At 45.5% G+C, this 23,996-nt stretch overlaps 1 protein-coding gene across 4 annotated transcripts in view; it reads left to right on the top strand.

Moving 5' to 3' along the window:
- The window catches only part of Sfxn5 (sideroflexin 5), a 113,254-nt gene that overhangs the window by 687 nt on the left and 88,571 nt on the right, over positions 1–23,996 (top strand). The window contains exons 1-3 of one of the 4 annotated variants that reach the window (XM_013514690.1): positions 26–289; positions 6,069–6,141; positions 13,388–13,456. In XM_013514690.1, coding sequence (XP_013370144.1) covers positions 60–289; positions 6,069–6,141; positions 13,388–13,456 — 372 coding nt within the window. In that variant the 5' untranslated portion in view covers positions 26–59. Of the gene's footprint in view, positions 1–25; positions 290–6,068; positions 6,142–13,387; positions 13,457–23,996 lie in introns of those variants that run through there. The other 3 variants (XM_005385578.2, XM_005385577.2, XM_005385576.2) reach the window with 3 other exon arrangements.

The raw sequence follows: 23,996 nt of genomic DNA on the forward strand, positions 1-23,996 counted from the left end.
GTTTCGTTCTGGGTACAAAGTTCGAGTACGGCCCATGAGGAAAAGTTGCAGTGCCCAGGATGCCTTCTAACTCCCCCCCCTCCTCCCCGCGAGTAGGACTGACATTCCTCCTGAGCTGCTGGCCGAGGCCCCGGGCAGCATCTGCGCCCTGCGGACACGCACCCATTACTCAAGCTCCAGCGGGGTCCAAGATGCGCCGCAGGGTGGGACCGCGCGCCGCTGGATGCGGCCGGGCGACCCTTTCCTTCCTCTGGCTGAGAATTCGCTCACTCAGCGAAGCGGCCGGCCGGTATCCTGCAGGAATGGAGCTAGGACGTGGAGGGAGAGCGGGGTGCGGGGTGCGGGGTGCGGAGGAAGCGCTGTGTCATCCCCTGGGGTCGCCGCCGGGAGTCCGCCCCGGCCCCTCCCTCACTGCGTTCTCCGCGGAGGTTCTCCCATACCTGGGCCTGGCGCTGCCGAGCTCTGGGCTCTTCGGGGGCAGGGGGACTGCGATCATTTCCCTTCCTGACCCCAGCCAGCGTGCCACTAAGTTGGATCCTCAGCCGGGACGTGGAGGCCCTTCCTGGGAGCCACAGCCTGACAAGGGCAGTTCCCACGCTGCAGACACTCGCAGAGGAAACGCACTTTGTTAGGAAAAGGGCAAAGAGACTTGGCTAAAGTGAACTGAGGCTTGCGGGGGTGGGGGGTGGTAGGTGACAGCGGGGCTTCGCGGAACAACTTTTCCGGAAGAAAAGAAATGGTTCAAAGGTCGGTGCAGTGGCCTTTTATTTTTATTTATTTTTATTTTTGGCCATGGTGGTGTGAGGAAGACTGAATGCAACTAGAGCTTCTCTTAAGTCTTCGGAGAAAAAGTCCCCAGCGTCTTTAAAGGGAACTTGATTCCTTTTAAAAACTGATAATCTCCGCATGCAAATATGTGAGGGGAGACTGGCATCTTCCTGGTGGAGTAAGATGCTGCCTAAGATGAGACTGCCCGGAGTGCTCCTGCCTGGTCTTGGGTGACCTTTCACTGCCTGCCCCTGTCCTGCTACTGTATCCTTCTGGAAGGCAGGTACCCTCTGGCAAACGCTTGCTCCCTTCTCTAGTGCCTGTAGTTCCTAGTCTGATCCGCCCCCATTGCGGACTCCCTCTTGTCTCTTTGACCACCCTCAGTGGGATCCTCATAGTCCAGTTTTTCCCTGTAGTCTTCCCTGTGGTCCTCTAACTTAATGGTTACTTGGTTTCCTCAAACCCCAGTATAGGCCTTTTGAGAGGAGGGGCTGATCTTGCCCTTCCCTGTCTCTTACTTTGAGCTTAGATTTGCAGTACGATGTGGAGCAAAGACTTCAGGCTTTTGCTTTTTTGTTTTTTTCCTGGTGCCTCTTATCTTTGTGCAGCACTTGGGGTGGGCAGTCACCCAAGGGAGCGTCATAGTAGCTTTAAGGCCAGGGCCTTTGCTGTGATGACTGCTGGAACCATAGATGCACTTTTGAGGCCGGTGGGTTCCTGCAGCCATTCCTGGTATCTCGGTTTGGCAGTAAAGTGTGTATGTCTTACCGCAGTTCTCCTGGCCAACATAGTGGCTTGCATGGTTGTACTGCATGAGCTTGTGTGATTTGTCCATGTTAAGGAACTTTCCTGTTCTGCAGACCTGTTCCTGTCACTTTGCTCCCTGACCCTGCAAGCAGTTTAGCTTGCCACCTATATTCTAGTCATAAACCTAGGATTTATGTATACTTTCCTGTCTCTCCCCACCCTCTAAATACAACCAGAGATCATGGTCTCACCTCTCAAACAGTTCGAACATCCACCCATCTTCAGGGCTGGACTCCTACACCAGCCCCAGGCCTCTCCCCCACCACTTCCTGGGCCACTGTGGAAGACTGGGCAGGTCTGTTCGCTTCTACTGTTGTCCTCTTCCAATCCCTCCCTCTTCTCTGTGGCAGTGTCCCAATAGTGCAGGCCTGATCAGGTGACTCCCAACCTTTTACACACACACACACACACACACACACACACACACACACACTTAAAACACCCAGCATTGGCTTTTATTGCCTCTAAGATAAAGACCTCCCCTCTAAAGGGACCCACCCTGTTGACTTCTTCCTTGAGTGTTACCACACACTCACCCCAAAACCACCTTTCCCCCAACACTAGCTGTTTGGCCTTTAGACATGCTGTGTCAAGGCCCCTCTCCCCAAAGCCTTGGGCCATCTGCTGGAACACCACCTTTCCTCTGCCCTCAACTCTTATCCCACTCTTCTTCATGCCTAATGTGTCATGGAGCACCCCCACCCCCAAGTTGACTTTCTGACTGTGCTCCCCTACTGCAAAGCACCTCAGTGCATACGTTGATTCAGGGTGATTATTTTATCACCATGCCTCCCTCCTCCCATTTCAACCGCAAGCTCCATGGAAGCCTGCTGGATCTGCCTTGACTCCCTATTGAGTCAGTCCAGAGCCTGGTACTTCAGAGGTGCCTGATAAAGATTTGTGAATAAATTAATATGCTGTGGATACTTCAGTGGGTTTTGTGGACAAATTGATACACTAGTTGTGATGGGCCAAGTTTTATCCAGATTGTTCCTCAGGAATCTGTAAAACTGTAACCAAGTGGGAACATGTTTGACAGTGCAAGAATCTTCAGCCCCGAGTCCCCAGAGTGGGGGTTGCTAAGGAGGTGAACCTAAAGATAAGTGTCTGCCATGTATGTCCCCCCAGCCACCTTCATCTGGGTCCTGCTCTCAGTGTTTGGGATAAAGTAGGCATCCAGTGAATGCTGATAGTGCCCCGTTCTGGCCTGTCAGAAGCCTGCTTGAGTGGTTCATAATGTGGGGTCCATTCTTAGAGCCCACACCAGGGACGCGACTCCACAAAACTTTCCCTTGGGTAGGATTTATATTTCCTAAGCAGTGGTTATGCCCTGATGTACAACTTGTAGTCAAGATCTTTCCTGACTCCCTGGAGTCACTCCAGAACCTTCTTCCTTTACCTCCTCAGTACCCTCCTGGTACAGGAGGGTAGGAAGAAGAGCACCGAGCAGGACCGGAGGGTGGAAGAGGGCGATGGGCTTTGCTCGGTGACTGTTTTTCTCTCCATAGGATGATGATGAGCTAGGCACAGTGGTGCCTGCATGTAATCCCATCTATTTGAGAGGCTGAGGCAGGAGGATTGAAAGTTTGAGGCCAGCCTGGGCAATTTAGCGAGACCGCGTCTCAAAAAAAAAAAAAAGTTATCATGATATTCAAGGTATCGGTAAGGAAAGTAGCGCACAGATTAAGTAACTTCCTGAGTGGTCTAGCTCCAGAGTCTGTATTTGTTTATTATCAAGTTTTTAGACATGTAAAAGTAAACACAGTCATCATCAAACCCCCATGTACCCATTGCTTGGCTTTAAAAATCACTAACTTAAGGCCAACCTTGTTTCATACATATATTATTCAAAATAATTTATCCCTAGCCAATAATTTTTTGGGGGTGGAGGTTTTGAGACAGGGTCTTGCTATGCAATTCAGGCTGGCCTTGAGCTCACTTGGTAGCCCAGGCTGGTCTCGAACTTGCAAAGATCCTCCTGCCTCAGCCTCCCGAGGGCTGGGATTACAGGCGTGCGCCACCATTCTCGGCTTGGCCAAAGAATCCCATCTTTTTTTGTTTGTTTTTTGGTACTGGGGACCTTGTGCTTGCCAGGCAGGAACTTATGCCACTGAGCTATATCCCCAGCTACCAATAAATTATTTTGACTCAAAACCCAAAATGAATTATTTTGAAGCAAAAGCATAATCCCATTATTTCCTTGACCTATGAGTACTATCTCTAAAAAATAAGTTCTCTTTTGGTTAGTTTTTTTTGGGGGGCGAGTGGGTACCAGGAATCAAACTCAGGACTTCATGCTTGCCAGGCAGGCACTGCACCACTAAGCTTAATCCCTGGCCTACTTGGTTAGTTTTTAAAGTAAAGTTTTGCTTGGAATACTTTGATTTGTGGACATTAAAAAGATAACAAAGAATTCCCACATAATCCTCATGCAGGGTCCCCTAATACCATCTCCCATTACTGTGGTAAATTTGTCAAAACTAAGCAATTATAGTACATTCCTATTAACTGTATTCCACACTTTTATGATAGCCCCTTTCTGTTCCAGGACCCCACCTAGAACCTCACATTATATTTTGTCACTGTGTCTTCTTAGTCTCTTCTGGTATGTGGCAGTTTCTCAGACTTTACTTGTTTTTAATGACCAAGGTAGCATTGGGAAGTACTGGCGGTGTATTCTGTTTTTTTTTTCTTCCGGTACCAGGAATCAAACTCATGACCTTGCGCTTGCCAGGCAGGCGCTGTGCCGCTGAGCTAAATCCCCAGCCCCAGGCAGTGTATTTTGTAGAATGGCCTTTAATTTAGATTTGCCAAATATTTTTCTTGTAGATAGACTGGATTTATGGGTCGTGAAGGAAGAATATCACAGAGGTTTTTAAAGTAGTTTTAATGTAGCTGCAATACCCTTTGTACACCTAAAATGAGCTTTTTGTTTGTTTTTTGAGATCAGGCTGGCCTTGAGCTCACTGTGCAGCCCAGGCTGGCCTCAGGCTTGTGGTGATCCTGCGTTAGCCTCCCAAGTGCTAGCATTCTAGGCATGTGCCACCACACCCGACAATTATTTTACACTTATCTGTGGCACTGTGGGTTGAACTCTGGTCCTTTCCACTGAACTCCATCCCAGCCTTTTTTATTTTTTATTTTGAGGCAGGACCTTACTAAATCACTAAATTGCTTAGGCTGAACTCAAATTTGAGGTTCTTGGCCTCCCAGAGTACTGGGATTACTCTGTGCTACCGTGTCTGCCTGGCTTGATTATTTCTTGATCTCATCCAGTAACAAGCAATATTGATTTCCCTGATTGTCACCTTTTTTTTTTATCCCCTCTGGAGACAAATCTTGCCATGTAGTCCAGGCTGGCCTTGAACTCTTTGTGTAACTCAGGCTGGATATGAACTGGTTTTATTTATTTATGTTTCCCCCCACCCCCAGTATTGAGGATTGAACCCAGGTCCTTCACACTAAGCTCCATACTCAGCCCTTTTTTATTTTTATTTTGAGAAGGTCATGCTAAATCGCCCAAGCTGGGCTCAGATTTATTGTCCTGCTGCTTTAGCCTGTTAGTGCTGGGATTACTAGTGTGCACCACCACCCCTGGTTTAGCCTTGAACTCTTAAACGTCCTGCTTCAGCCTCCTGTGTGCTGGGATCACAGGTGTGTGCCCACATGCCTGGCACTGTCACCTGATTTTTTTATTACTGGTGTATTTGAATCAGGCTCCCGTGAGTCCCACACATTACTTTTGGCTCATAAATCTCTTTTGTCTCCTACTCATCAGCTCTCCTCTTTTCTTCCTCGTACTTGTCGATAACACTGGATTGCTTGTCCTGTAGAATCCTGTCATTCTGAATGTGGGTGATGGCATTTCGATGGTATTGCTTAATATGTTCTTCTACCCCCTATTCTTCTAAAATCTGTGCTAACACTGCCCCATGTGGCCCGGTGAAGGGGAAAAGATGACAGCTCAGACCCTGGGACCTCTGGGACTCCTTATCCCAGGTCTCTGTCCTTCTCCTTTGCTGCTTGTTCCCTCCCCAGTCCTGTGAGAAATGTGTTCACTTGTCCAGACCCAGTCCAGGCTGTAGAGGCAGGAAGAGCAGAGACTTTTATTTCTCATTCTGGCGGGAATGGGATGCCAGCCCAACAGACACACTGACACACCCTCAGAGCGGTCCCAAAGAGCAGTATAAATCCTGATGCCCAGTTCCCTCCTCAGGGGGTTACAGTGTGTTCTTCATCTCCTAACCCCCTTTACCCTGATCCCTCTGTAAACCATTTGTGAGTGTCTAAAAGCAAAAGATTAAACTACAGGAGGTAACTTCTTAATTGCCAGTGCTTTTCCAGAGTTTGCAAAGTGAATTCCATACTTAATTGACTATTTACCCTCACCTTTGTTTAGAGACCATCTCAGACGATGTGTGACCTCAGTCACGTCCTTAGGCTAAAAGACCTTTTCCGGAAAATAGACTATTTAAAATTTTTGTTTCTTACAGGACCAGCTTTCCTTCTCCCAGCCCAGATCCTGGTTTGGCGAGTTGGGGTCCAGGACAGGCAGGGAACACAGAAGTACGTTTTGTGTTGTTCTTATGTTTGTAACTTCCTTGCTTGTTTAGCAATCTTACTTCCCTACCAAGACAACTGGGGTGCTGTGTGTGTGCCGGGGTCCCAAGCCGACCAAAGCTGATTTCGGCAGAGCAGGTGGTTACACAGGGCTCTGTGAGGGGCCTGGAAATTTCTGGGCAGGAAAACAGTCTTTGTATCAAGGTCCAGAGGTTTGTGTGGGTTGAGAGTCAGGAGGCTCTCAGGCAGTTTCTCATATAGATTGCCTGAAATAAAGCTCTGAAACTACAGTGCCTTGTAGGAGGTTTTGGGGTGTTTTTCTTTCTTTTTTTTTTTTTTAGCGCTGAGGTTGCAACCCAGGGTCTTGCATGTGCTAGGAAAATGCTCTACCAGCCTCAGTTATATCTGTTAATCATTTTCTTTCTATAGGCTGGAGAGTGGCTGTTCTGAGTGCTTTTCTGTTTATGCTGGGTGTGGGGTGCAACACTTTTCAGGATCACTTGGACAAGCTTTGAAACAGATGCTGAGTTTTGGAGCCCACCCTAGACCAGCAGAACCAGAATCTCTGAGCATTTGGCCTAGCTGTCAAGTAGCAGGTGATGGCCCGATTGGGGACTCCTGGGGTGCTCCGGCCTCTCTGCCTTCGCTCAGTGTTTTTTTTGTTTTTTTTTTCTGTGGCAGTGGGAATTGAACTCAGGACCTTGCACTTGCCAGGGAGGCGCTTATACCACTGAGCTATCTCCCTGGCCTCCTGCTTTGGCTCAGTGAATATTTTATCCCTAATAGTCCTGAAGCATTGTAATTCAGAGTCTAGGGCAGGGGGGCTTGTTAGGCTGCTGCCTTCGTCCTGCCCAGAAGACCTTTCCCTCCCCACCAGCCTACACCCAGGGAGAGGACCCCAGGGACAGGGAAGGCAGCCTGGTGCTGTAGGACCAGGACCCCCGGCAGAGGATTAGCTGACTCAGCTGACTCACCTTTCTTGTGGGGGCGGGGAGGAATCATTTGGCTGACTCATTCTTCTGGTAAAGAAAAAGGGCAGGAAAAATGTCCACTGTGTGATAAAGATGGGGCTGAATTTTAGAAAGGGTGGGAGCACTATACATTTTAAAGTATTGAGAAAATAAAAATGAAAGACAGAGAAAGTAGCTTGCCTGCCATTCATCTGTCAGGGAGGACAGACACAGATAAAGCCATTGTTTGTGGAAACACTTTTTTCAAAAGGACTGTGCTTCTTTTTGTTTGTTTTCTTGCTTTTGTTTTTTGAGACAGGATCTCATTAGGTATCCCAGGCTGGTGGCCTTCCCCCACTACCCCGGTGCCGGGAATTGAACTCACGACCTTGCGCTTGCCAGGAAGGCACTGTGCCGCTGAGCTAAATCCCCAGCCCCCTAGGCTAGTCTCGTTGATGGCAGTCTTTCAGCCTCCGCTTCCAAAGGGCTGGGGTTGTAGGCGTGTACCACCATGCCCAGCAAAGGACTGGCTTTTCTGGAGTCAGACGCGCTACTGTTGCGCCACAAGGTCCTAAGGACTGGCTTTGCTGAGTAAGCACGTGGGCGATTTTTCTCTCTCTAAAATCATGGATTGGCAGGAACTCTGCTGTTTAAATCATGTCTGTAGGAATGCAACTTGAAACTTGATTGGAAGCCACTTTGCCTCACAGTCAACCCAAGTGCTTAGCTTCAAATAAAGTTTCTGGAGCCCATTCCACACCACTAATCTTTTTTCCTTTTCTTTTTCTTTTTCTTTTTCTTTCTTTTCTTTTCTTTTTGCGACAGGATCTCACTCTGTAGTTCAGGCTGGCTTCCAATCATGGCTGTTCTGCCTCAGCCTCCTGAATGCTGGGATCACAGGCATGCACCACCATGCACAGCTCTTATACATGTCTTAACTTTAGTTTTCACAAGGCCCTGAGTACTATTAATCGGACCTAGGTTGAGCCTTTCTGTACACCTAACCTTGCTGTGTTGACGGTGATTGATGCACAGTTCAGTTTTTCTCACTCCTTTCCAGATGTTCTGTACTAGCTCAATCTGTTCCTTTGTTTGCTGAGGCACCTCACCTGCTGTCCTATTGTTCTCCTGTTGTGTGGTCCTCCTCGTTGCAGTAATTCAGTGAATCAGGTTGTGTCAGACTACAGGGTAGTCCCAGAGTGCTGAGGGCAGCTGGACTGAGATCATATGTGTTTAGCATTCCAATTCAGAACCTCGTCCAAGAATCTCAGACCTGTACTTCCAAGGGTTTATTGAAAAGTTATGTGGCCGGGGATACAGCTCAGTGGCATAAGCGGTCTTAAGTTCGATCCCTGGTACCAAAAAAAAAAAAAAAAAAAAAAAAAAAAGAAGAAAGAAAAGTTACATGTATCTCAAATGTACATGTCCAGTAGTGTCTTCCTGTCCATTGTGTGTTCCTTACTTTCCTTCTCCTGGTTAATAAGCATGAGTGTAGGGCTAGAAATCTAGGCATCATCCATGACTTGTTTCTTCCTTCTTCACCCGAGCTCTCACATTGTGCTGGACACACAGTAGGTCTTGTTGCTAGTAGAATAGTGAATGAATGAAGACACCCCAAGTGTCCGGTACAGTTTCTGATTGCCGCCTTCAGGTCTTCAGACTTGCTTATCACCGTTTCTGCTGGGTCACTCAGCCACCTCTTGGTTCCTCCTCTGCCACTGTGACTCACTCTAGGAAGAGATCCGGGTGTCCCTAGTGCACTTTGTGATGCCTCATTTGAGCACTGATCGTATTGTTTTGTAAGTGTTTGTTTGCAGTTATTTGTCTATCTTGATGGCTCTGAGCTCCTAGAAGGCTTTTTCGGGATGGTCATGATATAGGGGAAAGTTCCAACCTGCTAGATGTCTGGTACGAGTTTGTGGTCTCTAAAATTGAAGAATGAATTTTAGAAACAATGGAGGTTAAGAGCAGAATATATTTATTGGGGGAAAGGAAGCTTCTGTCCAAGAGAAAGACAGAAGGGGTCCTCAGTGGGTTGCCAAGGACCCTGCCTTTTCTAGGGATTTTTATAGAGCAAATCCATGATGTGAGGCAGGTCCAAGGTGGGAAAAATGGGAAATCGCAAGGTGGACATGAGGTGGGACAAAACTACACAGCCAATAAGATTACAAGTATGACTGTTCAGGTAAAACTGATTAAATGGGATCAAATACGGAAGTGAGGCACGGAGCAAGTGGGCATGAATACAAAACAGGGGCTTTTCCTGTAGTGGGTTGCGTTAGTGGCTCTTCCTGGCTTCCTCAAGTGATGATACTTATTTAGAATATCAGTCTCTGATGTTTATCCTTAGGAACTGTGTGGGTGCATTTGTTTTATCTTTTGTCTTGAGGTCTGACCCACAGTGGAGGTGCCTGTCTTCCCCACAGTTATATGGTACCTTGTCTTCTACACTGGCTCCTTTGAGGGTCCAGCCCTATCTGACTGCCTATAATACTTTATCTTTTAGCTGCCTGTAACAGTCAGAGCCTTGCTCAGTAGGAGTTTGCAGACGTCTGAGGAGCAAAATGCTTTATGTGGGACTACTGTAGCAGTGGTGGAAAGTAACTCAGGAGGGCTGGCAGGGCTGGGACAGGATCAAGCCCACAGGGCAAGCTGGAGGTTGGAGGTATCTGCTGGAGCCCTTTTTAGAATTCCCCTTGAGGGTTCCCATTCCCACTCTTGTTCATCCTCATCTCCCTTGGACCACAAACCAACAAACTGTTACCCTTTTCTAATCCTATCTTCCCCTCAAAGCTTGGCCAGGCCCCACCCGCTTCAGGAAGCCTGGGGGCCTTTGGTTGCTTAGCAGTCCATTCATTCATTCCACAGCTGGTTTGTCTGTGGAGCCCTTTCTGGGTGTGTAAAGAGACCCAGTGGGTGGCCCACGCCTGTAAGCCTGTAATCCCAGCACTTGCAGGCTGAGGCAGAAGGATCACCTTGAGTTCAAAGCTGACCTGGGTTAGGCTACATCGTGAGTTCAAGGCCAGCCTGAGCTACATAATAAGATCCTGTCTCAGAAAAACAAAGAAACAAACAAAGAGACCGAAGCTGAGAAGGATCAGGAAGGGATGTGGAACAGCTCAGGTCCTTCAGGAGATTATTAACTACATTACTTAACATATCAGCCTGAAGTTTAATTTGCATATTTTTAAAAAAATAAAATATTACTTCTATATATGATATCTAATATTGATTTTTTTCATTTTAAAAGCAGTTTAGAATATATAGAAATAAAATCCCCCGTAATCCTATTACCCAGAGGCAATCTCTATTAACATTTAAATGTATTTTTATCTAGCATTTTGAAAAATATGATTTGTAATATTTTATTTTGAAACACCTTCAGTCTTATAGAAAAGTTGCCTTGCAGGCATAAAGAAAACTTCCATATGCCCTTTGCCTAGATCTACCAGTTTTTAAATAATTTTTCACATGTACTTGTTACCCTCTTTATCTACCAGTGATCAGAAAGTCTGGAAACATAATATATGTGATATCATTAAATACACCCTCACTCTGTGGAGAAATAAAATAATAGTACATACATTTTCCAATTTGATGGCTGCCCTGTGTATTTATACATTCTTTCCCCTCAGATGTTTGAGAGTAGTTACATCCATGTATCCATCACTACTTCAGTGAATGTTCCCTGTGAACAAGGACATTCTCTTTATACCCACAGTGAAGTTACTAAGTTCAGGAAATTTAACATTCATGAATACTTCTTATGGATCTATGATCTAACTGTCAATTTTGTCGCTTGTGTCAATAATGCCCTTGAAAGCATTTTCCTCCTCTAATCCAGGATCCAGACCTGAATCACACAGCACAGTTAGCTGTCTGTTTAATTTCCTTTACTGTGGACCAGTTTCCCACTCTCGCTCTGTCTCTGTGACATTGACATACTTGATAAGCAAGCCTAGTTATTTTATTGTGTTTGTCTGATGTTTCCTTGTGATTAGATTTAGCCCCTCTGGGATATTGGTGATGCTGTGACCTTCTCAGGTATGACATCTCAAGGTGCATAGCGTCTATCTGCCCCTCAGTGGCTCCATGAACACATCCCGCTCACCTTAGGGCAAAGGTGGTTCTTCATTACGTTCTGGCATAAAACAAAATGAAAACAAAAACCAGTTTCATCTTGTACTTTTCCTGCCCCAGCCGTGGAATCAGCAACTTCCTAAGGAACCCTGGGACCTAGTGGTACAGGATCTAGATGTCATCCAGTCTTTTTGCTCTTCAGTTAGTATCCATCTATTTATCTCCTTGCTTATTAAGTTGAAATCATATTGCTTATGTGCATTTTATAAAACCAAGCCTTTTTCCACTGATAACGGCAAGTGAGTCCAACGAGACAGGCACTCACAAGAGATGGAAAAGGCAGGAATGAACAAAGCATTATTGGAGAGCCGGGTGATGGACGGTCTCTAACCAGGAGTCAGAGAGGATGTCCGCACCAATCTGGGTCTCACCTTCGGTTTAAGTACATTTTTAGGTTTCCATAGTAACTATTACTGCATTTTTGGGAATTTTACAAGAATGTTGCACAATTACAACAAGGTTTAGCTTTCCCTGAAGCTGTCAGCCAGCCAGATTCTGGATGACCGTTGTGGTTTAACATTTAGCCTACTTCCCAATTTGTCCTGTTTGTTCTGTTCCCATTTTATAACTCTGTTCTGGTTTATGACTAACCAAGGGGAAGGGGTGTATCTATAGTTTATGTGAACTTTAAGTGACTTCTCTTAAAATGGAGTTATAGCCGAGTGTGGTGGCGCACGCCTGTAATCCCAGCACTCAGGAGGCTGAGGCAGGAGGATCATTGTGAGTTTGAGACCAGCCTGGGTTACAAAGTGAGCTCAAGACAGTCTGAACTGCATAATGAGACCCTGTCTCAAAAAGACAAAGAAAAAAAAATGGAGTTACAAATAGAAAATGGAGTTTCTCTTGCCCTATCACCATGTCATAACTATTGTCTGAAAAATGTGATTTTAAATGACTGCACAGTATTCAAAAAACATGAATGGACCATCATTTATTTAAGCATCCACCATTTTTTTTTTTGGAATTGAACTCGAGACCTTATGCTTTCCAAGCAGGTGCTTGTGCCACTGAGCTATATCTCCAGCCCAGCCACCCACCTTTGTAAAGAGTACAGCAGTGAACCTCCCTAAAATGTATCTCTGACCTCGTCTTTGAACATTCTGATTGTTTCCTTAGACTAAATTTGCCAAGACAGGAGTGTGCTGTGTATGTATATGACTTAAGTACTGGATGGTTTAGGGACAAAACTTCAGCCATTTGAGCACTATGAGGTTGGAAAAGCAACTGTTTCAGTTGAGAATGGTCCTGAGGCTTTATCTGTAGTTGGCCCCTTGGAGGAGAGTGGAAGTAGGGGATAGGCAGCCTGCTCCATGTGTGGCTCCCTGAGTGAGAGAGAAAGAAAGGTGGGAGAGGTGTTTTGTGTGTGGGAACTCAGAGGTAACCTAGGGCCTATTGCAGGATCTTTAGGGGAAAGGCAAGGCCAGAATTTGACTGCAGGGTCTGCTGTCCTAATAAGCAAGGGGAGGGTGTGTGGAGGCTTCTGTTTCCTCCCCTGTGCAGAGGATGGTGCTTGCGGAGATGTGGGGCTGTGGGAGGAATTTGGGGCAGAGCCTGGAGTGTAGTGAGGCATGAACCCCTCAGCGTTTGCAGCCTTCCCCTTGATCCCCAGTCTGGCACTCTCTCTTCTCCCCTTGAGCTTGGCTTTGCCCAGCTGGCTTTGTCCCCAGGCAAAAGGCCCAGCAGCAGCGTTGCTTGGTTTCCTTTCATTGTGCTCCAATGCCTGTGGCCTGCTTAGCACAAAGCCCTCCTCTTCCAGGGCCCCTGCTCTCGGGCAAGGGAGGTAGGGGGGTGACCCTTCGTCCTGTGCCCTGAACCTCTCAGTAATCTGTGCCCACCCACCCAGTGATATGTGGGGGCTTCTGAAGAGCTCAGAAGAGGTCTTAGGACAATGGAAGACAAGGAGCAACGTGAGAAGCACCTGAGAGAGACATAGGGACAGGTACTGGGTATCTTAGTGGTCTCTTTGAGTCGACTTTAGGAAGGGCTCAGCCCTGGGAACGCTGCTCCCAGGTTCCTGGGCCATGAGGCCTCATTGGCATTCATCCATGATACAGGGTGTCATGGGGCCTGCGGGTCCCCATTCATAAGGGTGACCCCCGTGTCGGGTGTCCAGAGGACAGTGTACAACAGCTGATCTCCCCTTTTCCCACCTCTTTTTCCAGACATCCTTTTATGGGCGCTTCAGGCACTTCCTGGATATCATCGACCCTCGTACGCTGTTTGTCACTGAGGTAGGTCATGGCTTTTCCTCTCAAGGGAGGTCTCTTGGCCTCTGCGCTTTGTCACTTTGGAATGTGGGAACCTGAAGGGTAGGGGTTGGGGAGTAAAGAGGATATGGGAGTTGAGTGGTGAGAGGAAGGTAACATTGTCTGACTGACCATCTGTCTGTCTGTCTGTCTATCCACTCATCCATCCCTCTACCTAAAAAGAGTTCATACACTGTACTGTGTGCTTTCTCATATTTTCATTTGAATGTCACAACATCCCTTCGAGATAGATAGCATTGTTGTTGTTATTATTATATTATTAGTATTATTATTTAAGACCTTAGTGAAAATACTACAAAGTACATAAATTATGTGCTCATTACAGAAGTTCAGACAGGATTGGGGGTGTAGCTCAGTGGTAGAGCACTTGTCTAGCATGAACAAGACCTTGGCTTGATCCCCAATACTGAAAAAAAAGTCCAAACAGTACAGATGTGTTTTAGTAGAACAAAAAGCTATCCTCTAGTCATCCTCTCTACCCAGTTCCTTCATCTCCTAGGTAATAACAATTGTTAATTAATTTACCTTTTTTAGGTACACAGTTCTATGAACTTTGACAAATGTATTCAATCATGTATCCATCACCGTGATCAAGATGTAAAACATTTCCATCACCTTAACATGTTCCCCTCTGCTTCTTTATAATCAATTTCCCCCTTCCCTCCTCCTCCCCTGGCAGCCAGCCACTCATCTGTTTTCTGTTTCTATTGTTTTGCTGATTCCAGAATGTCATATTCATGGAATTCTTTATGTTTGTCTGGCTTCTTTCCCTTAGCATATGCTTTTGAGATGTACTTATATTACTGCATGTATCAGTAGTTCATTCCTTTTTATTGCTGAGTAGTGATCTATTGGAAGGGTGTCTTAGAATCTGTCCATTTACTTGTTGATGATTACTCAGCTCTTATTTTTGATTTTATGAATAAAACTGCTATGAACGTTCTTTGTGTGGCTGTTTGCTTTCATTTTTCTTGAGTGAATAACTAGAACTGGGATTGCTAGCTCATGTAGTAAGTGTAGTAAATATATATTTAACTTCATTAGAAATTGCCAAAACTGTCATTCAAAGTAGCTGTACGTTTTAAATTCTCATCAACAGTGTTTGAGAATTCCAGTTGCTCTACTTTCTCACTAATACTTGGTATTGTCAATTTTTTTTAAAAAAGTGTTTTGGTCACCCTAAGAAGTGTGTCCTTAAGGATTTTTTTATATGTATTTACAAGTGTGGGACATGGTGGCTCATGCCTGCCAGCACTCGGGAAGCTGAGGCAGGAAGATCACTGTGAGTTCAAGGCCAGCCTGGGCTACAAAGTGAACTCAAGGCCAGCCTGAACTGCGTAGTGAGGCCCTGTCTCAAAAAAGACAAAATAAATAAATAAATAAATAAATAAATAAAAAACAAGTGTGTATAGGAATGCATGTACATATAAAATAGCAAATATTTACTAAACACACTGTGAGCAAGGCAAATTATAAGCATTTTTCAAATTCATGAATAAAAATTATACATATTTATGAGGTACCATGTGATGATTTGAAGCATGTATACATTGTATTATGTTCAAATCAGAGTGAGCTTATCTAATTTGATAGTTAACAAACGTTTACCCTTCGTGGTAAATTTTATACATATTAGTTCATTAGCTTAACTCACAACCAAGCTAAGGGATGATCCATTTTACAGATGAAGAAAGAGAAGTTAAATCTCAGGTACATGGTGTTGGTCAGTGGTAGATCCAGTGTATGGGCCGGGTTGTCTTGTCTCCAGACCCTTACTGTTAGCCATTTAGCATTTCTGTTCAGGTAACCTGAGTTTAAGGACTTGCCTAAGATCACTCAGCTAGTGAAAAGCCTGAGCTCTATCTGGGCCCCATACTCTGAGGAAAGTCACTGAGCTTCCCAGGCAGCTTCTGGAATGGACAGCAGTTCACCACAATTTGCTGGCTGAGCATTGGCTTTCTACAGCCCTGGCGTTGGCCAACTCTGACAGGAAAAAAGCCATGAGGAAGGAAGCCCAAGGATTGCTGGCCATCTGGGCCTACAACTATTTCCAGCGTGCTTGGGTAGCAGCCCACTGATACGGAGTGTAGGAATTACCCTAATATGTGATTTCCTACTCTATTTCAGCAAGGACAAAGGGCTCAGGTTTTTTACTTGCTGGCCTTATTTGTCCCTCTGAGCTGCCATCTTTTAAAATGCATGCTTCTAGGCTTTATCTTGATTCTGTGAAATGCAATTACATAAGAATGTGGAAGAGCACCAAACTCAAGAAACTACCTACCGAGGCTAGGTACTGTGTCCAGGTTCTAGAACTTTATAAAACTAGGTATAATCACAGTTTTAAATTTCAATGTAAATGTTATCTGCATTGATACTTCAGAAGATGGAGCTGCTCGTGACAAGCTTTGAGGACCATTGAAAGTGGTGGGGGAGGACTGTGAGGTGGGAGGTATATTAATCAGCTTTTATTCACCATAACAAAATACCTGAGAGAGCCGGGCATGGTGGTGCACACCTGTAATCCCAGTACTCACTCGGGAGGCTGAGGCAGGAGGATGACTGCCAGTCTGAGGCCAGCCTGGGCTACAAAGTGAACTCAAGGTCAGCCTGAACTGCATAGTGAAACCCTATCTCAAAAAGACAAAAAAAAAGAAAAAACAAAGAAAATAAAAAACCCCCAAAAACAAAACCCTGAGAGAATCAACTTACAGGAAGGAAAGGTTTATTTTGGCTCACGGTATCAGAGGTTTCAGTCTATGGTTGCTTGGCCCTGTTGACTTTTACCCTGAGATGAGACAGCATATCATGGTGGGGAGCATGGGTCAGGGAAAGATGCTCACCTCCTGGTGGATGGGAAGTAAAAAGAGAGAGGCAGGGGCAGGGCCATGGTTCCAGTACCTCCTTCAAGGGCCCAGCTGCAGTAACCGAACTTCCTTCAGTTAAGCCCATGTCTTAAAGGTTCCACTGTGTGCCACAGCCTAGTGACCAAACCTTCAACACATGAGCCTTTGGGGAACGTTCAAGGACCAGACGATGCCAGCAGGTATTTCAGTGCTCCTCAGATTACCAGGAGCAGGCAGGGACTTTGGGAGATGAATGAGCAGCTACAGGGCTGCATGCTCCCTGTTCCAGGGGCTCACACCCTCCCTTCTCCCAGTCCACCTTTCTCTCACTCTCAGACCGTTTCATTTTACTCTTCCTTGATTCAGTTTTCTTCTTCAACTCTTGCATTTTGAAAGACCCCAACATTCTTGTTCATCACTGAAACATATTTGTTCTTTTTCTTTTATCAATAAATAAAAACAACTCAGGCTTTTTTTTTTCTTACTCTTAATTGAAATGCCAAAGCAACTTAAATATTTATAAACTAGAAAATAACCAGAGCAACAGCAATTTCACAATACTGTTCAAATTTATTTCACACGTTCCTTCTCCTAATCAGAGATTTGATAGGCTTTTCAGAAAGAACTGCTCCTCCCTTCTCCTCAGTGTCTGAGTTGGAGATTATTTCCAGGAGCACCTGGCAGCCCTTTGGAAAGCTTTTACTCTCAGAAGATCTTCTAGGCCCTAAAAATTAGCAAAGCAGTGACCTAACCGCCAGCAGCTCCAGCTCAGGAACTTTTTGCCAAGGTCATTGCTATCTCTCAATGTCAAATTAGAGGTGGCAAGAGAAGTCTTTGATCTCAGTCTGCCTTCCTTGACCTGTGGGTCGTGGGGCTTCTCTGCAGTGCTAGTCAGTCAGTAGACCCTGGCTCTTGTCTGTGAAAAACTTCTCTCTCAGGGCCAGTGGCTGGTGCCCTGGAAGAGAGCCTGGGGCAGTGGCTGCCCAGCTGGAGAATCTGGATGGCCCTTTTGTTTATAGAGTGGGAGGACTTTGGATGGCATGGCGAGCTGGCTCTGGAAGCTAGAGGTTCCCGAGATAGAAAGATCCTGGGCAGCTTGAGCCATTTGGTGACCTGGTTCTGAGGAGCAATAGCTGAGTCCATGGATAGACTCATCTTGAGAGAGTTTTGCAGCTGCTTGTTTGCAATTTATAACTGACAGAGCTTTAAAAAGATTCCAACCCTTGTATGTGTAATGAAGCGGAGGGAATTTTATTCACCGTAATTTCTCTTGGGAAGAAGGCTGTCTTTGTTCTAAGAATGCCTTGAATAAAGCATCAGAGGAGGAGGAGTTTGCCCTGCTTGACACAGGGGGAAAATTGTGCTTTTTGATCCTAAAAGGAGGGAGAGAGAGAAGGAAGGGGAGAAAACAGTGGGAAGGAAGGCAGAAAACTAGGGAGAGTGGAAAGATCCGTGCAAGAAATGTCACAGTGACGATGTGGCTGGGGATCTTTTGAGACTGCACTGTGTTTGTGAAAGTTCTCAACCTTCCTGTTGTTCCCTCCGCTTCCATTCTCAGCAAGGTGTTGGCAAAATCTGCCTGGGTCATGAAGCTCTGCCGGAGAATGTTATTTGGGGGACCTTGAAGGCTGTGAATCTCCTGTCCTGGGTTTAGTGTGTGCAGCATCAGGCCTGAGGAAGGAAACCACCAGGAGCCTGCAGAAGCCCAGGGTGGGAGAGAGCGCCTCCTTCCCCACAGCCCGCGGAGTCTGATCTAGATGTCCCAGGGCAAGGCTATACCACATGGCATCTGAGTTACTCTTAATAATGGACTGAAGATGGAAGGAATTTGCTGTTCTGAGTTTGAAATTACTGAAAGGCTGACAGATTATCATCCTGAGTGGCCCAGAAAATTAACTGAAATAGTATTGACACCAATACTAATACTGATGTAGTGAAATAAAACTAACATAGAGCTAGTTTGAGTATGCCGTAGAATAGAATAAATAAGTAATTATACTGATGTTGGAAAGCAGTGTTTGGAACCAATACAGATTAGGAAAAAAGATAAAAGCACTGTGGTGTTGCATTTGAAATGGAGGCATCGATATGTACCCATAATTTATATACACGTGTGTTTAGAATACATTTCCTAATTTCCTGGTTTTCACTGTGAGAGCCTAGACGTAATAATGCTTCAGTAACAGTGAACACACCTAGCACTCAGATCTTAGTTTCTAAACACCAGTGCCCACAAAAAGAAACTACAGTTTCTTGGAGAGATGGCGCAATCAGGCCTGATGCAAAGAGGGTTGGTTGCTATAGAAAGTAAGGAAGTGCTGAAAAAAGGACAGTGACCCAGTAACTGCCTTGAAAGAAAGCCCACTGGCCAAGTTTGAGACAATTCAAACAATAAGAACAGCAATGGCTGGGCATGGTGATGCACGTCTGTCATCCCAGCTGATCCAGAGGCTGGAGCAAGATGTCAAGGCCCGCCTGGACAAGTTAGAGCCTGTCTCATACATACGTACATACGTACATAAGTAAGTGGGCTGAGGCTGTAACTCAGTGGTGGACCACTTACCAAGTATGTGCAAGCCCTAGTACCATACACACACACACACACACACGATAAATAAATAAAATAAATAAAAGAAGAAGAGCAATGGATTTAACATTGAATGCAAGGAAATAAAAAACCCTTGACTTCACATACTAAAAAGGGGAGGATTTCAGGGAAGGGGAAGCCTTTCAGGGAAGAACCTCTGCAAATAAATGTTGAAGGAAATAACCGTGTGTAATTGTCGCTGGAAAGCTGATTTCCAGCAAGATCATTAGTGGATGCTATTTCTGTAGAGTAGAGAGTTGATGGGAAGCAGGATATGCATTTTCTCCCAAAGTATCATTCACAGATTGCTTATGTTGGCAATCATGAAGGGGCAAATGTACTCTTACAAAGAGCTTGGAGGACGCCGTTTAACCAGGTGACCAAACGTAACCTCACTAACAGTGAAAAAACCTGACAGTATATGCCTCTCAGTGTGATGCGAGTCGTATAGTAATCTAAATATTGGAAGATCTATATCTATACGAAATAGAGATTATTTACACAATAGGTATACTGTATATCTATCTCTGTACATATAACAGTGAGTCATTTATGAAATGTATGCATATATGATACATACTTTTTTCCATGTAGTGTACATCTGGAGCCCTTTCCCTAATCACTAAAGGTTTTAAAACGTGTTTAGTAACGATCACAATCCAACATACGGCCATTCTATAATTTAATTAATCATGTCCTGTATTGGTGACCATTTAGGTGGTTTCAATCCTCTTTCCATTACAAATAACATTGCAGGAAATATCCTTGTACAGAAATCTCCCTGCATTTTTCTTTATTTCCTTTGGATAAATTTCTAGAAGTGGAATTTCTGAATGAGTTTAAATTAAATTTTTAATTGACAAATAATACTTGTATATGTTTATGGAACACACAATGATGTGATATGTGTCTTGGTTACTTTTCTCTTGTTGCTGAGACAAAATACCCAACACCCAAAGTTAAGGAAGGAAAGGTTTATTTAGCTCATAGCTTGTAGAGGTTTCAGTCCATAATTAGCTGGCTTCAAGCCAGGCTGGTGTGGCAGATGGGCAACAGTCATGGGCAGTGGAAGACCTCAAAAGCAACAAGAGCAAAAAGGGAGGAGCAAGCCTCTCTTCCATCCCTTGTACTGTATGCAGGCTACCCTCCCTAGGGCGGGTGTAGCAGTTGTACCTCTAATCCCAGCAATGAACCAATTACAAACTGTAGATTCAGCTGCCTCTAAAAAGCCCACTCAACTGGGGAAGGTGGCGCACACCTGTAATCCCAGCAGTCTAGAGGCTGAGGCAGGAGGATCATTGTGAGTTTGAGGCCAGCCTGGGCTACAAAGTGAGTTTGAGGCCAGCCTGGGCTACAAAGTGAGCTCAAGGCCAGCCTGAACTGCAGAGCGAGACCCTGTCTCACAAAAAACAAAAAGAATAAAAATAAAAATAAGGGGGCTGGGGATTTAGCTCAGCGGCAAAAGCGCCTGCCTGGCAAGCGCAAGGTCGTGAGTTCGGTTCCCGGTACCGGAGAAAAACCAAAACCAAAAAAAAATAAAATAAAATAAAAAAATAAAAAGCCCACTTCCCACAACAGCAGGAAGTTTTTTGGGGGGGATATCCAGACATAAATGGTATCAATGTGTACATTATAGAATGATTAAATCAAGAAAATTAACATTTCCATCATATATTTATCTTTTTTTGTATATGGTATGAATATTTAAAATCTCTTTTAGCAACTTTTTTCAGTTTTTATTTTTTATTTGTATATACTTGCATTACATAATGATTGTGTTCCTTGTGGAGTTGGTACATGTGCATAACACCTCCCAATCCTCCTTTCGTGCCCTTCCCCTACCTCCACTCCCCCCAACAGTCTCCCTATTCTCTTCCCATCTGCAAAAAATCTATCTCCCTACTTCCTATTATCTTTTATTTTGCTCTTTATTTACATATTGGGCTTATCATATAAGATAAACCATGTAATGTTTAAGGTTGTGTGTCTGATTTATTTCACTTAACATTATGGTCTCAAAGTACAGTGGATGAAAGACTTTTTGAAAGCTTTTGATACATGTATTGCCAAATTGCTGCGTACATTTTACCTACCTACTCCAAGATTTTCTCAGTTTGTACAGTCAATCTAAGTAAAGATGTTCATTTAAAGATTATTATTATTAGTATTAGTATTATTATTTTTAGACAGGGTCTTACTGTGTAGTTCAGGCTAGCCCGAGCTGGCATTGAACTATGGCAGTCCTCCTGCCTCAGCCAGCCCTGTGAGAACAATCAGCTCTGAAGCGGCCAAAGTATAAAGTGACGTCACCTGCTGGCCTCCTGCCATCTCGTGCACCCCAATGCCTATTTATTCTCCACAAACTCTCTTTACTTCTTTTTAGTTCTGTAAGCTTTAGGGCTCCCGAACTCCAGTTTGCCTGAAATGCTTCATGTTTCCTTTGTACCAATTTCCTTTCAACATTTTAGAGAAAGACCTCTCCATTTTTTCTGGGTCAGGCTGCTCAGCTTTGAGTGAGGGTAAAAAGGCCTTTCCTTCTGACACCTGAGTGCCCGCCTTGGCAGTGATCCATACTGGGGAGGCTGCCGGCACAGCTTGTGGTTTATTTGGAAAGCAGTTGCTGGTGAATACAGGTGATGCTTCCGTGATGGTGTTTCAAGGAAATGCTCAGAACTGGAGTTGAGAGTTCTCAGGTTTCAGGTGTCAGCTACCCATTCTGGGGCCTTGGCAAGAGAGTGCATTTCCCTCTTGGCTCCAGTTTCTCAGAAGGGGATGGTCAGGATGGTTCCATGTTACACACATGGAGGGTGGTGTTCTTATCCGTGTCCTGTGTGAGCCAGACATGTTCTCTTGGTGTCCCGGGATTCCGTAAGACCAGCTTCACCGTCGAGGGGCTTTGCTCTGCTGCGTTGGAACCTGATCTCCTAACCCTGACCTTGCTGTTCATTTTTCCCTCAGCAGCTCCAATCATTCATCTGTGCTAAGGGTCCACTATACATGGCCCTGTGTTGGTAATGGGTCAAGGGACAGAAACAGATTCTGTGTTCCTACAGAGATTCCTAACACCAGGTTCTCCTGAACTTTGTTTTCTCTGCCTGATAGAACAGGCCCTGGGTTGTGGTCAGGGACACCACAGAGATGCAAACGAAATCCTCTGTGTGAATAGGGAAGGAAACATTTATGGAGGATTGCTGGAGAAGGTTGCCCTGAGCCTTGCAGGGTGGGTGGGGCTGGTAACAGATTGTTGGGGAAGGAAGGGTTTTCTGGTGAAGGGAACAGTATGTGTAGGGGCAGCAGATAGAAGTGTGCAAGTGCCACCTTCAGGGTGATTATGTCCCTTTAGAGGGTGAGTAAAATATTTCATCTCTTGACTAGGTGCTATCACTACCATCTTGTTTTAAGAATATTAGATATGATCATAAATTAAATATTTAGATCACTTTGGCATCCTCCCTTAGTGATACAGGGGTGAATCTCAACCTACATTTAACTTGGGGCTGAGCTGTGGTGCTCAGGAAAAATTAGTTTTGCTTGGGGTGATTCTTTCCCCAATTTTCCTTTTTAGGCCCTTTCCTTCGTATGTCCCTCTGTCCCCCTGCCCCGTTCCCCTCCGCCACTGTAACCTCCAAACCTGTCTCTCTGCGTCCTTCCTGTCTCTCATACCTTGGTACCTTGGGATAGGCCCAGAGCAGCTGGGATTCTCTTCTGTTCAAATTCTCTGCTCCCAGGCCTCCCAGATTCATGCCTTTGCTGAGGACTTCTGGACGCCGTGCCTTATCAAATAGGAGGAGAGGCTCTCATGGTGACACTTTGTAGCAGGCAGGCTGCTGAGGGAGGTGGTCTGGCAAGCAGCAGTGTGGGGCACTGTGCTCCTGGTCTAGGGCTCCAGTCAGGGCCTGCAGTTTCCGCTATGGGCCAGCTGCGCCCCTCACAATTTTTGCATTCAGGGGCTGCCTGCTGGTTTGTTCCTGGTTGAAAAATCTTCCGGCAAAGCTCACCCTGCACCCACTTTCCAGGGCTGCCCCTCCTCAGGCTCTTGTGCCAAGCCTCACAATACAGCAGTGGGAGAGGAGTGTGCAAAGCAGCCCCCAAGTCTCCATGAACTGGGTCCCCTTTTCAGTCCCCAGAATAGCCAGTCTCAGGGATCTCTCCAGACAGGTGGCCTGGGGCCTTACCTATCCCATAGCCCCCAAACTTGACAGAGGCTTAGCAAGGCCAAAGCCAACCTAGAGTGCCCATTCCAGCTTCCTGCTTCAGTCCTGGGTCCTCATGTTAGTCTCCAGGAACTTTGAGCTTAGTTCTCCCTCACCCACACTCTTTGCCAAGATCAGAGTTTGTTGGAGGTTATTCTTTTGGCAGGAGGGCTCCCTTTGATGACTGTGGCGAATGAGATGGAGCCTGGCCAGGTTGTTATAGGAACTCAGGAGAATCCCTGGAGTGGGAGAAATAATGAGAACACGGGGTCATTCACATTCAGCGCTGGAAAGTAGAGCATGCATTGTCCAGGTCCACAGAGGCTGAGGCTGCAGGAGGAAGCAGGCTTGGGTGGGAGGATCCAGGCACATCTCTAGGAGGCTTTGGGGGTGTTGGGTAGGAGAGAGTGTGCAGAGCAAGGGTCTCACTAAACTCTGGGTTCAAATGCTAAATTGCCCACTTACTATTTGTGTGGCTATAAGCAAGTTAAAACAATCCACGCATCCGATTTTGTGGGACAACAAATGTATTAAATCTGTGAGGAAAATCAAACTCAATTTTGCAGTGGTTATCTTAGTACAGGTGATTTAAAGTGACTTTTTGTGTTTTCCTGTTTTCCGTCTCCTTTTTAAAAAAAATAGCACAGGCCAGGCGTTGTGGTGCAAGCCTGTAATCCCAGCATTTGGGAGGCTGAGGCAGGAGGATTGTTGCGAGTTCAAGACCAGCCTGAACTGCATAGTGAGACCCTGTCTGGGCTGTATAAGTGAGCTCAAGGCCAGCCTGAACTGCATAGTGAGACCCTGTCTCAAAAAGACCAAAAAAAGGGGCTGGGGATTTAGCTCAGGGGCAAAAGCGCCTGCCTGGCAAGCGCAAGGTTGTG

Source organism: Chinchilla lanigera, unplaced genomic scaffold, assembly GCF_000276665.1.
Source record: "Chinchilla lanigera isolate Chin_1 unplaced genomic scaffold, ChiLan1.0 scaffold00023, whole genome shotgun sequence".
NCBI classification, from domain to species: Eukaryota; Metazoa; Chordata; class Mammalia; order Rodentia; family Chinchillidae; genus Chinchilla; species Chinchilla lanigera.